The sequence below is a fragment of the Onychomys torridus genome, chromosome 10 (genome assembly GCF_903995425.1).
Source record: "Onychomys torridus chromosome 10, mOncTor1.1, whole genome shotgun sequence".
Lineage (NCBI taxonomy): Eukaryota > Metazoa > Chordata > Mammalia > Rodentia > Cricetidae > Onychomys > Onychomys torridus.
Window position 1 is genome coordinate 21497197 of NC_050452.1, and position 17414 is coordinate 21514610.

The 17414-nt window shown below is 46.4% G+C and overlaps 1 protein-coding gene across 3 annotated transcripts in view; it reads left to right on the forward strand.

Annotated features, from left to right (window-relative positions):
- Tns3 (tensin 3) overlaps positions 1–17414 on the forward strand; it is a 239156-nt gene that overhangs the window by 111949 nt on the left and 109793 nt on the right. For all 3 annotated transcript variants that reach the window (XM_036200396.1, XM_036200395.1, XM_036200397.1), the window contains 6 exons: positions 3237–3289; positions 5725–5896; positions 7570–7620; positions 9945–10067; positions 13947–14011; positions 16850–16933. In XM_036200396.1, the coding sequence (XP_036056289.1) occupies positions 5747–5896; positions 7570–7620; positions 9945–10067; positions 13947–14011; positions 16850–16933 (473 nt within the window). In that variant the 5' untranslated portion in view covers positions 3237–3289; positions 5725–5746. The remainder of the gene's footprint in view (positions 1–3236; positions 3290–5724; positions 5897–7569; positions 7621–9944; positions 10068–13946; positions 14012–16849; positions 16934–17414) is intronic.

Genomic DNA, 17414 nt, shown 5'->3' on the forward strand with positions numbered 1-17414 from the left:
AAGCAGAAACCTCTCTGAGGTGCTGTAATTTTAGTCTTACACACATAGGGTTTCTGTGTTGTTTTTTTCTCTGCCTTCTTGGAGAGCTCACTTCTGCATTCAGTTTGACCCCGTGACTGCTGCATCACCAAAGAAGCCGTGAGAAATCCAGCCTGTGTTTTAACAAGATTCCTGGCCTTTTGGTTAGCAATTGAGGCTAATGGCTCCATGTGGATGGATGGAACAGAGCCCTCAATCCTGCCCTTGTTACAGAAGAAATTGGTGCTTAGGGCAGTGGCTGAGTCCAGGCCTGCAGCATCTCCAGAGCCAAAGTCTTAGTGCCAAGCCTTCATTCATGTATTTATTTATTCTGCAGTTATAAAATAATGGCCCCACATGTGGGGTCACGTGTCCTTCAGCAAAGTGGTAACATCCTCCAGCAGGGTGGTGATGCCTTCCAGTTGAGTGGTGGTTACAGTCACCACGTTACCTGGGAATACGACAAGACCCTGTCCCAATGTCAGTGATTTTGATTACCCACAGAGATTGGTGTGGAGTCCAAAGGGAGATGCAATAATTTCTGGAAACCTCCTGTGGGAGTGGTGGGGGTGGAATTAGGCCTATGAGGGGGTAAGGACGATGGGATGGTCTTGGGCAGCAGGCCCAGGCCATGTGGCTAGACCACACCTGCAGGGAAGGTGCACGGCTCCCCTGAGGCCTCCATAGCCTCTTGGCCAGGTTTGCCTGTGAGCAACTGCAGTTTGCTAGGGTCCTTGCTCCAGGTCCAAGAGCCTCAGATCCACCTTTTGTGGCTCCTGACAGGGAGCAGCTCTTTGGGTGGTGGGGAGAGGCCTAGATGTCACCCCAGAGATTGGCAGTGTCTCCAAGCTGACTACAGACATGGTGGCTTTCTCCTTTCCTACTCAGGTATCATGTGAGTTCTTAGCAGAAAATGGAACAAGACCAAACCAAACCAAACCAAACCAAACCAAACAAAACAAACAAACAAACAAACAAAAAGAAACCCCACAAGCCTACAGAACTATAAGAGGGAAACCGAGCAGAACTATGTCCCAGAAAGAAACTGCTTGTCTTCCAGCTTGTGTTCAGCATCCTGTCTGCATCTGCATGGATGTGGGTGTCTGTTGTGTGACTGATTCATGTCTCAATGATCCTGATTTAGGATGATTGAACTTGAGCCCCACACCCAATGGTGGGAAAGCGATGAGCCCCTCCACCCTAGGATGCTTGGAAACCGATGAGCCTTCAGTGGAAACTGTATTGATTTGAACTTGGATCTTTTTTTGGACTTGTGCTATATTGATATATCTCTAAAGTGCACAGTGATAGCCAGCTCTGCTCTGGTTAGCTGTGTGGTCACAACAGCACATGAGGACCGCTTTGGTGTTGCTGCCAGGTTATTCTCCAGGTTAGATGTGTTGCACTCATTTAAAAAAGTTATTAAGTGTGTGCGTGCGTGCGTGCGTGTGTAGGCCATGTCTGTCAGGTGCCACAGAGGCCAGAAGAGGGCTGTGGAGTCACTGGAGCTGGAGGTAGAGTTGTGAGCTGTCCAGTGCAGGTGCTGGGAGCTGTAGGTCCTCTGGAAGGATAGGAAGCTCTGTAAACTGCTGGGCTATCTTTCCAACCCTTAACCTCAGTTTTGTTTTATGGTATTTTCCACTTCGGGTGGGTTTCTCAGGGACCTGCTCCACTGTTAATGAGGTGAGGTCCGGAGCTCGGACAGGACCCATTGGCCGTCATCAACCTAGGATGTGTTTCTACTGTAGAGCATCCACGGCACCTGCAGAACTGTGCATTTTCCTAGTCACAACTCTTTGTCGTTTTGCCCTTTGTAGTCATGGAAACACTGTCTACACGTCCTGTGCCACACACTCTGGGTCGATTGTTTTAGGGCCCCTCTTGAGAACTGATGGCTCCTAAATACTTGCCATATCCACTCACAGTGTCCTCTCAAATCAGGACCCAGTTGACATATCAGCAGCACTGGTACAAAATCTTCTTAGATGTTTCAGTTTCTTGTATTCTAATAAATATAAATTCTCTTCTGAGATCATCGAGTCTGAGTCCCGACTTCAATTCCTGCCTTCTGAGGGGCATCAGGATCTCCCTGGAGTCTTTCATAGATTCAAGGCTACAAGAGTGGATTGGGAGGACAAGAGGGGAGGTTCTGGAGGCAGACTCCCCTGGCTGGATGTGTGCAGTAAAGACTGTGGTTACTTGGGGCTAGACAGAGTTCCAAGCTTTGATATGGAACATACCAGTGACCTCTAAGAGGTTGGGATGGGGGCCTGGCCCTGTCATCTACTGAAGGAGAGGAGCAGCCTCCACTATCCTAGGGAGCAGGTGCTATGGAGTACAGCCACTTGAATGTTCTGGATACCTTGAGATCCAACATAGGGTGTGGGTTCTGGCCTCTTCCCTGGAGGCAAGGGTTTCCTATTTTGGGTTTCCTGAAGGCTTTGAGTTGGGATGATTTTGGGAAAACAGCTTTCTTGACCTATTTGTACCATTTTTTTCTATCCCTACAATCACACTGAGTGTGTGTGTATGTGTGTGAATCCAGATATAAATTAGAATTAAGGATGTATTATGCTTCTGACTGTTTGTGGGGTGGAAGGTCACAAGGCTGTGCCCCAAACAGGCTCTCTGCCTCTTAGTACAATGTCACCCCGTGTCACCAAATAATGGGGCAGGGAGAGTACTTCACAGTGCCATGCAGTGCCATGGAGGGGGATGCTTAGGCATGTATGTGACCTAGGTGTGTAACACAACCCTTGTATGCCCACTGTGAACTGGAATTAGAACCTGAGGATTTTTTCTTCGTTTGGTGTATGTTTATATTTATCACCACTGAGAGTTGCTGCACACATTTATGATGAGCAACCATGGCTGACATTGATGGGGGTGAGGTTCTTCTATACCACATGAAAGTCTTCTGTATGTGATGAGTTTGTGGCCGCCCTGTCCTGGAGAGGGGGTGGTCTCACCATCCCCTGCCTGATGGCCTTCCATGGAATTGTGACATTGGGCAACCCAAAATCCTCTGATATGCTACACACCTTCCCAGGTGATAAGGGAGGTGGGAGTGACAGTGTTTGCTTACCATTGATGATTAAGCTGTGGGACAGCTGTCTTTTTTCCTCCTGGTGATGGTGGTGGCAGCAAGGCTGGGTAGTTGGTCTTACTGGTATGTAAGGAAATCAATCTCAAAAGGATTCGTGTTTTGATATTTGCAGGCTCCTGAAAGTTCTACCCCACCTGCTGTTCTCCGCTGTGACAAGCCTTCAAGGTGAGTGTTCCTCTGGGAAAGAAGCTCATTCCTATGCCCCTGGCCACAGTTTGGGGGTAGTCACCAGAGAGGAGACTAGGTCATTCTATTACTTATTCTGTAATAATCATGTCTTTTGGAGGCATGTGAGGGATTAGACCCACAGCCTAGTTCATGCTAGGCAAGTGCTCTACCACGGAGCACCCCAGCCTGCCCCCTCCCCCCTAACTACTGTTTTTAAGAATGAATCATCAAAGGCAAAGCATCTAACCATTTCTGATTTTATATTGTGGAAACATCTTGTCTTTTGGTAGACAGTGATATTGACATCTGGTAGTATGACGTCGGTAGTGAGGAATGGGTAGGCATGCCTCAGGGAATAGCCACTTGCTAGCAGGGGCCAGGAGAGGTGGCCTTCAGCCCAGTCAGTTGGCAGAACTTTTGGGAAGCACCGCTTTATGTATGGTCTTAGATAGCCGTAAGAAGTCACATTACTATCAGTATTATTATTATTATTATTATTATTATTATTATTATTACTGTTACGGTTCTTAGTGTTTAATTTGGTTCATTTAAAAAAACAGTGGAAACTCTTTTATGCCCATGTTTGATGAATAGATGGAAAAGAAAAAAATCTTTGAAAATGCTGAATCAAGTCAACTGTAAAAACAAATTCTGAGCAGGGCGGTGGTGGCGCACGCCTGTAATCCCAGCACTCGGGAGGCAGAGGCAGGTGGTTCTCTGTGAGTTTGAGGCCAGCCTGGTCTACAGAGTGAGTTCCAGGACAGCCACCAAAGCTACAGAGAAACCCTGTCTTGAAAAACCAAAACAAAAAACAAAAAAACAAAACAAAACAAAACAAAACAAAAACAAAACAAACAAACAAACAAAAACCCCAACAACAACAACAACAACAAAAATCATGGTATTTAATACTTGGTGTTGTTTCTACTTTTAGAAATGATAATGGCATTATAGATGATTTGATAAAATCTTGTAGAAAACTATACTATAAAGGTTTTCTTGGATGTCTGCCTGCCTGCCTACCTAACATCCATCCATCCATCCATCCATCCATCCATTCATCCATCTATCTAAGACAAGGTCTCACCTGGTAGCCCTGGCTGGCCTGAAAGTCAGTCCTATGTAAACTAGGCTGGTTAAGAACTCACAAAGATCTGTTCGCCTTTGCTTCCAAAATGCTGGGATTAAAGATGTATGCCATCGTGCCTGACACTATTGGTATTTATTTATTTATTTATTTATTTATTTATTTATTTATTTGTTTGTTTGTTTGTTTGCTTGCTTTTTCCAGACAGGGTTTCTCTGTGTAGCTTTGGAGCTTGTCCTGGAACTCCCTTTGAAGACCAGGGTGGCCTCAAACTCACAGAGATCCACCTGCCTCTGCCTCCCGAGTGCTGGGATTAAAGGCGTGTGGCACCTCCGCCACCCTGGCCACTATTGGTTTTTTTTTAAAAGATGACTTGCTTCAAAGTGGTTATAAGAGTAGAGTAGACTGTGGTGCAGAAGCTGGCGAGTGTTGGGTGGAGATTACAGGGTGCTGGTGATTGTGAAGGTGTGAATAGGGACAAAACTGACTGAAGGCTGGTGATTCCAAGGATGGATGGATGCATGGAGGTGTGCTGAGCCATTTGCATGATTTTTTTTTCCCCTCAAAGCCAAGAGAAATACATACAGTAAAAGTAAGAAAAATAAACCCAGGCAAGCAGCCTGTGAGTAATGGCAGCATACTCTGCTCTCATTTCACTTAGTGTTTCTCTTGGGGTTAGCCCCATACCATGTCTCTTGATCCCTTTTGCATCCTGATCTTGAGTGTGGGTCCCTGCATCCTCTTCACATGGGGTTTTCCCCAAAGCCTGTAGGGAAAAGGCCTCCTTCGTGGCAGAACCATCGCCTCATCATGTCCTAACTTAACCACTTTCCAATGCGGGGGTCTAGCTTCATCTCTAGGCTTCTTGCACAATCTCCCCCCCCCCCCCAGTTTGTCCAGTCTCCCTCACTAGCCTCTTCCCCGGGAGTAGCATGTAGACAGGGTGGCTGCTGGCTTCTGTAGTCATCTGTGGACTCTGCTTCCACCATCCCTTTTGTCTGCCCGGCTGCCTCATGCTGACCCTGAAACCTTGGTGTCAGGGTTGTGTGTCTTCTCCAAGAGCAAATCTGGGCACACGGCAGAGCGTGGCGTGCCTTCTGGTGTACCCATATGCTTTCTGCCCGTGACCCTCCAAGCTTCTCCTCTGTGTATTCCCAGTAGTTAGGGCCTTGTATCTGCTCAGTCTTGACCTGCAATAGATCTGTGTACCCTAGTGCGTGGGGGAACCGTGTAGATGAGACTCTCAGGAAGCTACTGTTCCCATCTCTTTCCTGAAAATCCCAGGGTGAGTGTTCATCCCTTTTCCTGTTAATCCTTTTACTGACTGCCTCCTCCTCTCTTGCAGGCCCCTGGTCCTGAGTCCAGCCATGGAGGACAGCCATGAACTGGACCTTACGTATGTCACAGAGCGCATCATCGCGGTGTCCTTCCCTGCCGGTTGTTCAGAGGAGTCCTACTTGCACAGCCTGCAGGAAGTCACGCGCATGCTCAAGTCTAAGCATGGAGACAACTACCTGGTGAGTGGGCAGGACAGCCACAGCATGGCAGAGGGGCTCTAGGCAGGGGTCCCGAGGAGGGTGCATGTGAGGGCCAGGGATGTGTCTGCGCCTTGCAAACAAAGAGGGGTGGGGTGGTCTTGGGGTCTGGAACCCAACTCAAGAGTCTAGGAAGTGGGAGTTGGCCATGTGCTCTGCTCTTCCACTGTAAGCTTCGCTCTCATTGGTTGTGTCTTGCGCTGTGACAGTTGACTATAGGGGGCGCTGCTGCCCCTGTCCAGCACGGATCACAGCTTCTGGCTCCTAGGATTGTGGGCATTCCCGGTCAGCTAACCATGGCTAATGCCGGGGTATCTCTGGTGTCAGGAAGCAGCCCTGTCCCCTCCTGCTGACCAGTACGTTGGAAAGGCAAGAGGGTGGGTGCCCAAGAAACAAGAGTGGTCGTGGGGGCAAGCCTAGGCAGCCTGATTTCACAGCACGTGTGCTATGAGGGGGACCGGATTTGAGGGGAAGTAGATGAGTGGCTTTGCATGCGCCTCCCTCTGATTGGCCCTGTTCTCTTCCAGGGCTACCAGCCCCACAGAGCCTCTGGCTGCTGCTGTCATCACTGCTTAGATTACATTGACAGCTTCTAGCACCTTCTCTCATGCTGCCGCCTTATCTCAGGAGAGCTAATCTTACAAAGCCAACAAGGAGGTTATTGTCACCCTTAGCAGCCTTCTCCCATGCTAGACTCAGGGCTCACTGGGGACTAGCTGTTGCTTCCAGGATAGTCTCTTCATGAACTGCCTGTGACCTCTTCCAGCACTTGGACTCCCTGAAGTCCCGCCTGGTTGTGGGCAGGGGAGTAGCATCCAAGACCCCAAGATGGCTACACCTTTCACGAGACCCCTCCAGAGCTGCCTCTGCCGGGCTCCTCCAGTGGGAAGCTGTGCCCAGACCAATCTCTTTCTTCCCATACTTCCCAAGGAGACAGCTGAGGGCATTCCAAACCCAGAAACCTTTTAAGGAAGGCAGTCACAGTGATGTAGCTAGCCAGGCCACGGTGTCCTGTGCCCTCCAAGGAAGAGTAGCTGAGTGCTGATGATTCAAGCAGGACGTGAGTGGGGCTGACACTGAGTGGGCCCAGGAGGTAACTGGGGCTGAGTTAAAGAGGAGCCATGTGTCCTGTGAGGGCACAGGTGGTCTTGTGTTGGCCTTGATTCTAGACAGCTGTGGTTTGTTAGTGGCAAGTCTCCATCCAGCTTAGGCTTTTCCATACCTGGCTCCTTCTCTACTGAGAAATCACTACTGCCTGCCCCAGGAGTGCCCCTTGTGCTGGGTAGGACCAGGAAGAGCTACTACTAAGATCTGTTTGTACAGACAGACCTTGTGCTTTACAATGTTTGCAGATTAAAAAAAAAAAAACAAAAACAAAAACAAAAGGCAAAACAAATAAGAAGGAAAAGTTTACCTTGCCCATTTTAGCTAACAAAAATGCTCATTTTGGTTAACGAAAGGAAAATGTTGGATTTACAGATGTTCGAGTGCCATCTGTATCTTGCTTTGGTTCTGTCCTGTGACCACACACATCTGTGCATTTCAATCTCTTTTTGGTCCTTGACCCTCAGAGGCAACTGTTTAAATGCAGTTGTGTGGTTTCCTTTCTCTCTGGGAACCATGCTTTGTCTACAATTATTTGTTTCCCTTCACAGGTATTAAACCTTTCAGAGAAGAGATATGACCTTACAAAGCTTAATCCAAAGGTATGGAATTTATTTCTTCATGGTTTGACTTAGTAAAATGTCAGTGATGCATGTTTTGTTTGTGCAAATGTAGTTCTCACTGGCTTTGTGGAACACAGCTTGGTATCAAGGAATATTGACTACGGTTTATATCCTTTGGTTACTTTTAAAATTAAAAATAATAGATCCATAGGAATTGAGGTCCTGTATACCTTTCACTTTGGCTCCATCAGTGGTAGCAACTTATAAATACTTACACAGGTCTAGCATCCCTCATCTGAAAATTTGAAGTCCTAGCTAGCTACTCAGTAGCTAAAACTTGGCCTGGAGCAATGGCTCAGTGATTGAGAGCACTCAGGGCTCTTCCCGGGGATCTGATTTGATCCTTAGCACCCACTGCAGCAGCTCACTGCTACTGCAACTCCAGCTCCAGGGTGATCAGATGCCTCTGCCGGATGCAGGCACTACACTTATGTGTATATACCCCCCCAACACACACACACAAAATAAAATAACTCTATTTTTTTAAGGCAAAACTTTGTTGCATGTCAACATAATACCATGGAAGGAAAATTCCATACCATGGAAACTACATATAGTATTATTGAAAATATTATATAAATTGTCTTAAGGTGCCATCCATATAGTATATGAAACAAATGGATTTGTTTTGTGTTCATGTATGTGTCCTGTCTCTTAAGATACATATATGTGCAGATATCCCAGAATTTGAAACAAACAAAAACCCAAACCTATCTTGCCTAATGTGATTTGAGGAAGGGATACTTATTTATAAAACATTTGTATGTATCAGAAGCTCTGCCTCCCTGGAGCCCACAGGCTTCATTCACAACTCACTAGTTTGCATACACATGTGCCTGTGTGTAGTTCTCTGCCACTTTAGCATGTGTGTGGACTTGGGTAGCCACCACAACCAAGGTGCAAGAGGCTTTCCATTGATGTGAAGATGTCTCTTCTGAGACCTCTTTTTTTTTTTTTTAAAAAAAAAGATTTATTTATTTATTATGTATACAGTGTTCTGTCTGCATGTATGCCTGCAGGCCAGAAGAGGGCACCAGATCTCATCACAGATGGTTGTGAGCCACCATGTGGTTGCTGGGAATTGAATTCAGGACCTCTGGAAGAGCAGTCAGTGCTCTTAACCTCTGAGCCATCTCTCCAGCCCCTGAGACTTCTTAATAGTCACAAATATCCCCTTCATCTATGATTATTCTTAGTAGCAAAACTTAGAGATAAAATTGGGACTTGTGGGACTGTGTTTGCATATATATTCTATATGTTGAAATGCTTTGCAAACATTAGAATAGAACAATATAGGCTGAACATCCCATAACCTGGAGTAAAAATACTCGAAAGTTCAAAACTTTTGGAGTACTGTCATGTTCAAAAAGTTCAGATTTTGTTGCATTGACCATTTTGGTTTTCCAGAATATGGATGCCCAGCTGGTAAAGTCTATCAAATACTCAGAATCTGAAAGAGACTCTAAACTAATTCTGGCCCCAGACCTACTAGTAAAGAGTACAGTATGGGATTGTTATGTGTCTCGGTTTTGCTGGGTGCACAGGAAAGGGGTCCAGAGCTTCATGGAACTACCATGCTGGCTGCCTTTGCTGTGGTCCGACCTTGAACTCCTTTCTATTACTTTCATCCACGAAAGAGCTCTACTCATCCCATCCCCTAAAAATAGAAAATAGGAAGAGAAACAACATCTCCATATGGCCCTTCCACGTGCGTGGCCAGAGGCAGGGCTGCTTGCTTGGGGCTTTGGCCTTTCTCAGTGATTTTCTATGTTCATGTGCCAAAATAGAAGCAAAACTTGAAGGCGCCTCCTCACTTCTGGAGGACTCTGTGTCCCCAAAGTGTGGTCTGCATGGCACTGGAAACCTTGGGTTCACAGAGGAACCTGTGTCCCCGAAGTGTGGTCTGCATGGCAAAGGAAACATGGGGCTCACTATATTTGCCAGACTCCTTTTTAGCTTGAGAGGACAGTGTTTGACAGAAGTGTGGCCACAGGCTGCTGTTTTAGATCTTGGAGGTCCTTGGGTCCCTCTACAGCCAACTCCGAACCATTAATGCCTCTGAAAGCCCTCTGTAGAACTGTAACCCGGCTACAAAGGAGCAGACCAGTGCCCAGGTGACATGTGGCCTGCACAATGTGGTGGCCATTATTCCTGTAAAGGAACCTGGCCAGATGCTCATCCGCTTTCAGAAGAGGCCTATACAACATCCCGCTGACCCCCAAGTGGATTATGTCACTATGAGATTACCACAGAAAGGTCTAGGAAGTGGAAACTGAGGCAGCTCTCTTCTCTCTCTCTTGCAGATCATGGATGTGGGCTGGCCTGAGCTGCATGCACCACCCCTTGACAGGATGTGTACCATATGTAAAGCCCAGGAGTCCTGGCTGAACAGTGACCCCCAGCATGTGGTCGTCATCCACTGCAGGGTGAGTGTCCTGCTCCCACATGCTCTGGAGGTCCAGCTGGACTTCTAGCATTTAAGGAGCCACATGAGTTAAAATCAGTGCTGGTCACAGGCACCAGCTGATTTTCTTGGAAACCACTGTGGTTCCAAGGTGTTGGTCAGCTGGTGTGTCATGCTCCATGTAGGTATGCATTTTAGATTTCCTATTCATCGTAAAATAAAATAATAAAATAAAAAGAATCCCCAAGCCCACAGTTTGGCTTTAGAATTAATTCATAGGTCTGAGGTTTCTGGTATCACTAGACTTTTTAAAACACCCTTCTATCCATTCCATTCTACTTGTTCATTCTGAACATTAATGAAATTGAAATGGATTGTAATATGACTGGAAACATATGGGTCACCAAAGATGAAAACACCATCTAGCTATTGTTCTACTTACCCTTCCTTAAGCGAGTCTGGCCTCTCTTTGGATGGGTGTCCAGTTTATGGAGTTGTGATGATTCCTTTTCATTACCCACTATAGGGCACTCTTGCTTTAAACCACTTTTGAAATACCCAGAAAATGTGCCATGAGAGATTAGCTTTTAATTTGGAATTGTGGTTGCTGATACCATCCAGAGTTCACCATCATCATGGCTGCAGGGCTGAAATCTGCTGGCTTTGCACAATGAGTGTTTCCTTTCACACATGCCCGGAATGACTAATAGTCAGACATGTCTCAGCTAGGGCAGGGGCAGAGTAGAGCTGAGCTGTGGTAGCCATTCTCCTGTCTGTGTTCTGTGTTCAACATATGTGCAAGCCATCGCCAACTTGAAAGAGGCTGTGCTTCTGGCAGGAGGGAGTGTTGTTCTTCCACATTTTACCCCTTGTTTGAAAGTCTGTGCTGAGGAAGATTCCCAGGAGATGTTGATTGGGGTGAGTCTAGGATTTTTGTTAAGATTGAAACAGAGCTGGAAATCAAAAAGGCTGCTGCCTATACTATGGCCAGGAGTGCATCCCACCTACCATGTATTTTCCTACAGCCTGTGAGCTAAGAGCTGGTCTGAAGGCGAACATTCTTACAGTGTTCACACATGGAGTCTGACAGGAATGAAGACACACACACTTCCCTCCCTCAGCTGCTCACTCTCACTGCACGATGGAGAACTCGTACCTACACTGTGCTCACAAAGCCTAGCTATATATACATCCAGGTATCACATCGGATGCTTGGCTGGCCTTCTACAATGAGTTTGGCCGCGTCCTGTCCCTCATCTTCAGTTTTTGGGGAGAGTTTTAGCCTTGTCATTTCTTCACATGTTTGGTGCAGTCTCCCTGAAGCTGTGTGCTGCTGGGCTTTCTGACGGGAGAGTTGGTACTCACTGGGTCCCCTTCCCGTGTTCAGATGTTCTGTTCCAACAGATTGTGTGCTTTGGGGGACTTAACCTGTTTCACCTGGATGTCCCATTATGGACCTGCCCCTGTGCGTGGTAGCCTTTCCGAGTCTCTGTCCGTTGTGCCGTTGACTCTGCTGTTTACCTTTTGTTTCTGTCCTCAGTTTTTGAGTCTCTCTCCTTTTAATCCTTAGCCAAAGGTTGGCTGATTTTATTTTACCTTCAAAACAAAGCGGTCAGTTTGTTGATCTTTCCTGTTTTCTGAATCTCTGTTTTATTCTGCTCTACTTTTTTTCTTAGGTCTACTTTAGGTCTGGTTTGGGCTTTTTCTAGTTACTTGAAGTCTCAATTGAGGTTCTTCAATATGAGAGCTTTCCTCTCTTTTTAGATGTGGACAATTATTGCTATAAAAATCTCTCTGTTAATACTGCTTTTCTTATATCCAATAAATTTTAGTGTGTTTTTTCCCATTTTATTTGTTTCAATATGTTTATTTATTTTATGTGTTATGGATGCTTTGCCTAAATGTATGTCCATGTACCACATGTGTGCCTGGTACCAGGGGAGACCAGAAAAGGGTATCTGATCCCCTGGAACTGATTTTATAGATGATTATAAGCCAACATTTAGCTGCTGGGAATTGAACCCCGGTCCTCTGGAAGAGCAGCCGGTGCTCAACCACAGAGCCATGTCTCTAGCCCATGTCTCAATATATTTTAAAACATTCCTTTTAACTCCTTGTTTGACTAAATTGCTGTTCAGTAACATGTTGTTTAACTTCTACATATTTGAGAATTTTTTTTAAGTCCATCTACCCCCGCCCTCCCATTCTGATTTGTCCTTTCATACTACGGCAGTCAGAGAAGATATTTGATAAGATTTCAGGCCTGACTCTCTTGGGACTTGCTTTGTAGCTTCATGCATGGACTATCCTTGGGGCTGTTCCTTGTGACCTTGAAGCATGTTCTGCTGCTGCTGCTGGTGGGATGTTCTGTCCATGTGTAATAGGTTCACTTAGTCCGAAAGGTAGTTTGGGTCTAAATTCCTTAGTTATTTCTTGTCTAGATGATCTGTCTGCTAATGAAATGAGCTGTCAAGGTCCCCACTATTGCTGTAATGCTAATGCTTCCCCCCACACACCCCCCCACCTCACCTCTCCTTTGCACCCATGACTAGTGCTACAAAATGATTGATAGTATCAGCAGTAAAGGCCATTATGTGTGGGTCTGGTTTTGACTGAGCTGGTGTTTCCTTCTAAGTGATTTCTGTTGTTAAAACAAATGCCATTTAATGCAAGAAATATATTAGTAGCATTAGTAGCTTTACAGTTAACAATGCCAAGAATCAGGATCTCACTGCCAGGAAATTTGCCAAGTATCTGCATTGGTATCTCCCAGCATGCCCAGCTTCACATGATAGTTGATTTATGAAAACTTTGGGTTTGTTCATTTACTTGTTTTTTAAGACTAGAGCTGGGGGCTGGGGATGTAGCTCAGCTAGCTGTACAGTGTCTCCTTGAGTGCGCAGGGTCTGATCTCTGGAACTGACTTAAAAAAAGGAGAAGAAAAGAATAGAGTTGGGAAGCTACAAATTAATGACCTGCCAGTTGGGTTTTATGTGATTTAAGATCAGGGTTTGGCAAATGTTTCACAAAAGAGGTAGGTAGTGTTTTAGGCTCTAAATGCCATGTGGTCCTGCCTAGTTCTTCAAGCCTGCTCCTGTAGGGTGGGTGGGGGCTGCTGATGCAGAACAGCCAGGTTTGGGCAGATGATGAGGGCATTCAAGTTTCATTCGTGATTTTTCACACGTCTCCAAACTGTTTTGATTTTTCTTTTCTTACCTTTGCAATGCTTAAAAATATGTGATAATAAAATTTAGCCATAGATTGTAGGAAAAGAGTTGGTGGACAAAACAGAACTGGTTTTTGGGTTGCCATTTGCAGACCCCTGTCATAATAGTGTGTCCTGAAGCTTCAGTCTGTGGCTCTGAGTGGGGGTGCTTTGCTATGGAGCTTCTTCCTCTGCTGTTGGTGACATTGCCTGTGAATGTGTACTAGGATGTGGATTCCCTGTGTATAAGTATGGTGTTGGGCACCAGTGTGGGACGCTACCAGCTCACCGTATTCAGAAGCCACTTAGAGCTGTACACACACACAGGCCCATCACTGTCAGCCCCTGGGCAGGCGTTCATTCCTGTTTCACCTGGGTAATTAAGTCATGCTAATTGCTGCAGTTTCTGGCACCGGTTCACCTAACCTAATTGGGAGGTGGTGAATGACTGGCTGCCGCCATGTGGATATGCCCTCTGGGGACGTCTACAGACACCCAGTGAGCACCTGCTCTTGTGATGGGCCCGTGTGTGAAGATTCCCTGCTGAGGAGGCACTGCCGTGTTCCGTGCCAGGCTCTCCAGTATTGGGAAGGCTTGTTACGTCATTCCGCTCATGATTGAGCCTGCTCCTGTCTCATGAGGTCTCTATGTGGGATTCTATAGAAAGAACATTGATTCCTCTGTGGTCTCCTGCAGGGTGGTAAAGGACGCATCGGACTGGTCATATCGTCCTACATGCACTTCACCAATGTCTCAGCCAGGTAGGATGGAGATGGGGGCTCCTTTCCATGGGGTGTTGGAAGTTGGGTTTGCATATGTGGGCAGTGGTCTTCTTGGGAACCAGCCTCTTCTATACCTCTGTCCCTTAGTCCCAGAGTGTTCTGTGCCTGAACGCAGCTTCCAGCAAGGCTGAAAAAGACATGTTCCTATTTGGCATGTTCTGTGTGATGGATGCCATGGGGCACTATGAAGGTGATAAAACTAACCGAGCCCAGTCATTCTCTAATGAAAAACGACAGGCTGGTGTCACCATGGATCATTTCACACCCTGTACATCGTGCCATTGACAACTGTAATTTTATAAAACATGTTCTGGGAAGTCCACTGTGTGTTTTCAGATAAGATAATAGGACCTTGGTCTTAGTGCAGCTAAGTGTTGAGGCACTGTACAGTCAGGATGTTTCCTGTCTTTTGAGGCACAGGTCTCCACTAAGGCTAAAACTTTAGTTTAGAAAAGTTCATTGTTGGGTAGGAGTGTGGCTTAATTTAATTCACTTGCCTAGTGGGTGTGAGACCTCAGATTCCTCCCCAGCACTGCACATGGAAAGAAAATACCATTCCTGGTGGCATGTGCATTTATCTGCACACTCCTGGCCATCTCAATAGCTGCGTTGTGTGCCCAGGCCCTTCCATCCTGAGGAAACAGACGCCTTCTCATCATCCCACTTCTGAAACTTCTCCTCTGCAGCATGAAGGAGTGAAATTGGACTTTTGGAATGTTTTCTCTGGAAACACATTGAGAGGCTGGCGCTTGCCAAGGAGGAAACCCTACCCCAGCATGAAAAGCAGAACCCTGTGGGTTTGAATAAGCATCATGTGTGTGCCAGACGCATCCAGATTCCTGGTCACATTGGCCCCTCAGTTATGTGAAAGGAATTTAGTTAGAGACCACACTTTGCCCAGTTGTTTCTTAATACGGACCACCCGAGTGAGCACTATTTAGAGAAGTTTCCCCAACTGTAGAGACTGCTGCATCTGGGGAACCAGCCTTGCTTCCCCAAAGCAAACCCTTAGAGCGTATAACTCTGCTCTGCCTGTGTCGTTGGTACATCACACACAAATGTCGGGAAGCACGCATGAGTCTCTCTGGGCCTCGGCATCCTGTCCTTATCTGAACCACGGGAACTGTAGTTGAATCTCCTCATACTGTGGCCATTCTGCATGTCTCTACCTGTAGAGTGCTTCGCATAGCATCACACTGGGGTCCAAGCAGCCACTGATGCTGCCGGGCAGCAGGGGCCACGGTATTAAGTGTTTTCCGGTTAAGTGGGTGGCCATCACAGCGCTTTTTATCTCTTGCTCTTGTAAGTTAATCCTACCTCCTGAGCATCTTCCCCGGTACCAGCTCTAGCGGCTGTGAGGCTCTGCCGTCCTGGGATATGGTTATTACACATTTAAGCATTTACTGTGCGTTCCTACCCAGGTTGCTTTTCCATTTCTTTAGAACCCAGGTTGTTCCCAGAGCTGCTGTTCTTACACCATGTGCCTGATCCCCCTCACCCCTTAGGTTATATGTTAGACGCCCCTGGGGACACACCTGATTTAAGTTTTTTACAAGCCACAAGTAATACAAAACAGAGATTGCAAGTCACACAGAGAGAGCATTCTTGTTTCCAGCAGCCCAAAGAGTTCAGAAGATGAAGGAAGTCAAAGCTAAGCATTCTGGGACTTCCAAACACCAACACTAGCTAGGGTGTTTTCTCCAGGTTTAGTCGAATGAATGGATTCCAGAAAAGAGAATGCTTAAAAGTCAAAGACTGGATATGAAACTATGTCTTTCAACCTGAAAGATGTATCCATTTGCTATTTGACATGTTCTGGGCTCGGATGGACCGTGTTGTGTTGAAACAAATACACACAGTGAGTTTGGCAAGGGTTCACTTACATTGAACTTGATTTAGAGTATTTTCCCTTGTCCTCCTTATCTCTGTATATGTTTTGAGAATGTCATGTTCAGTATTTCTTAATGTGTCATTTTTTCTGGAGGGTACATACACACGTTTCATGGAAAACTCATGCCTATCTGATTTTGTTTTTTGAAACAAGGTCTTAACTATGTAGCCCTGGCTGACCTGGAACTTACTATGTGACCAGGCTGGGCTTGAACTCATAGACATCTGCCTGCCTTTGCCTTCTGAGTGCTAGACTGAAAGGCATGTGCCACCATGCCTGGCTGCCTATCTGATTTTTAAGGATGCTTTTGATTTAAATAAGTCTTATTTCATGGCTTAAGTCAGGTCAGTAACCCTAGAATGCCCCACAGTGAGGTTTCCAGAAGGTTCTATGAATCCTAATGTGAGCATTGGGGGTGGAAGGTTGGTCAGGCTGTTGCAAAGCAGATTCACTTTCTGTGGAGTTACTTTAGAAATACCCAATGGAGCCGACACCCGCACACCCCTTCCCAACCATCAGCCTTGCCCTGTCCTCAACCTCCAAGTCTTTCTGTGATGCTCTTTACCAAGTGTCATGTCTTATTCTTCTAAGACTTCACAGTGTAGAAACCATGTGCACACACCACGCTTGTTCCTCGCATCCTCAGGGTCCTGAGGCTGCGGCCTTCAGCCAGTTCCTGTCCTTGTGAGCCAGTGGAACATCTGAGTATCACACCCTTAGATAAGGAAGTTCTGACAGGAGTTCAGTGTGGCTCCTGCTTTGAGCTGAGTGCACTCCTGCACAAAAGTCTTGGGCTGGGCCATGTGTGGGCAGGTGCCACTGATAGACATGGGATGGTCATTCTGGCCATTTGGCCTCGAGGGGCTTCAATACCACTGACCTAACATACTTATTTATTCTCCCCACCCCCACCTGTGCCTCCCCAGTGCTGACCAGGCCCTGGACAGGTTTGCAATGAAGAAGTTTTATGACGACAAGGTTTCAGCTTTAATGGAGCCCTCCCAGAAGAGGTATGTATCTATCTGGGGGCCAGAGGTTTTCTGACCTCTTCTCTGCATTGCCTTTGGGTCCTGCCTGAGAACATGAGGGCGGGCGGGGTTTGCTGCTTCCCAGGGCAAGGATGTGAGTCATCCTATATGTCTAGTGAAAACTGTGTGTCTGTTGAAGCCTGTGGGCCACTGTGATGCACCTCCAGAGAAGAAGACTCAGGGCCACCTCTCATTTCAGCCCTGAGGACCATCATCTCCTTCAAAGCATTAGCTTTGATTTCCATGATCATGTTGACCTCACTTTTGTCTGCTAGAACAGGGATTGTAAGCTTGATGGAGAAGCTGATAGGTAGATGTTTCCAGTTGTGTGGTTTTGCACTCACCAGTGTTCCAACACAAACCAGCCATATCTAGTATGGAAATGAGTAACTGTGATTCTGTTCTAATAAAATATTATTGACACAAATGGGGGTTTCAGATCATCAGAGGCTGACTTCTGCTC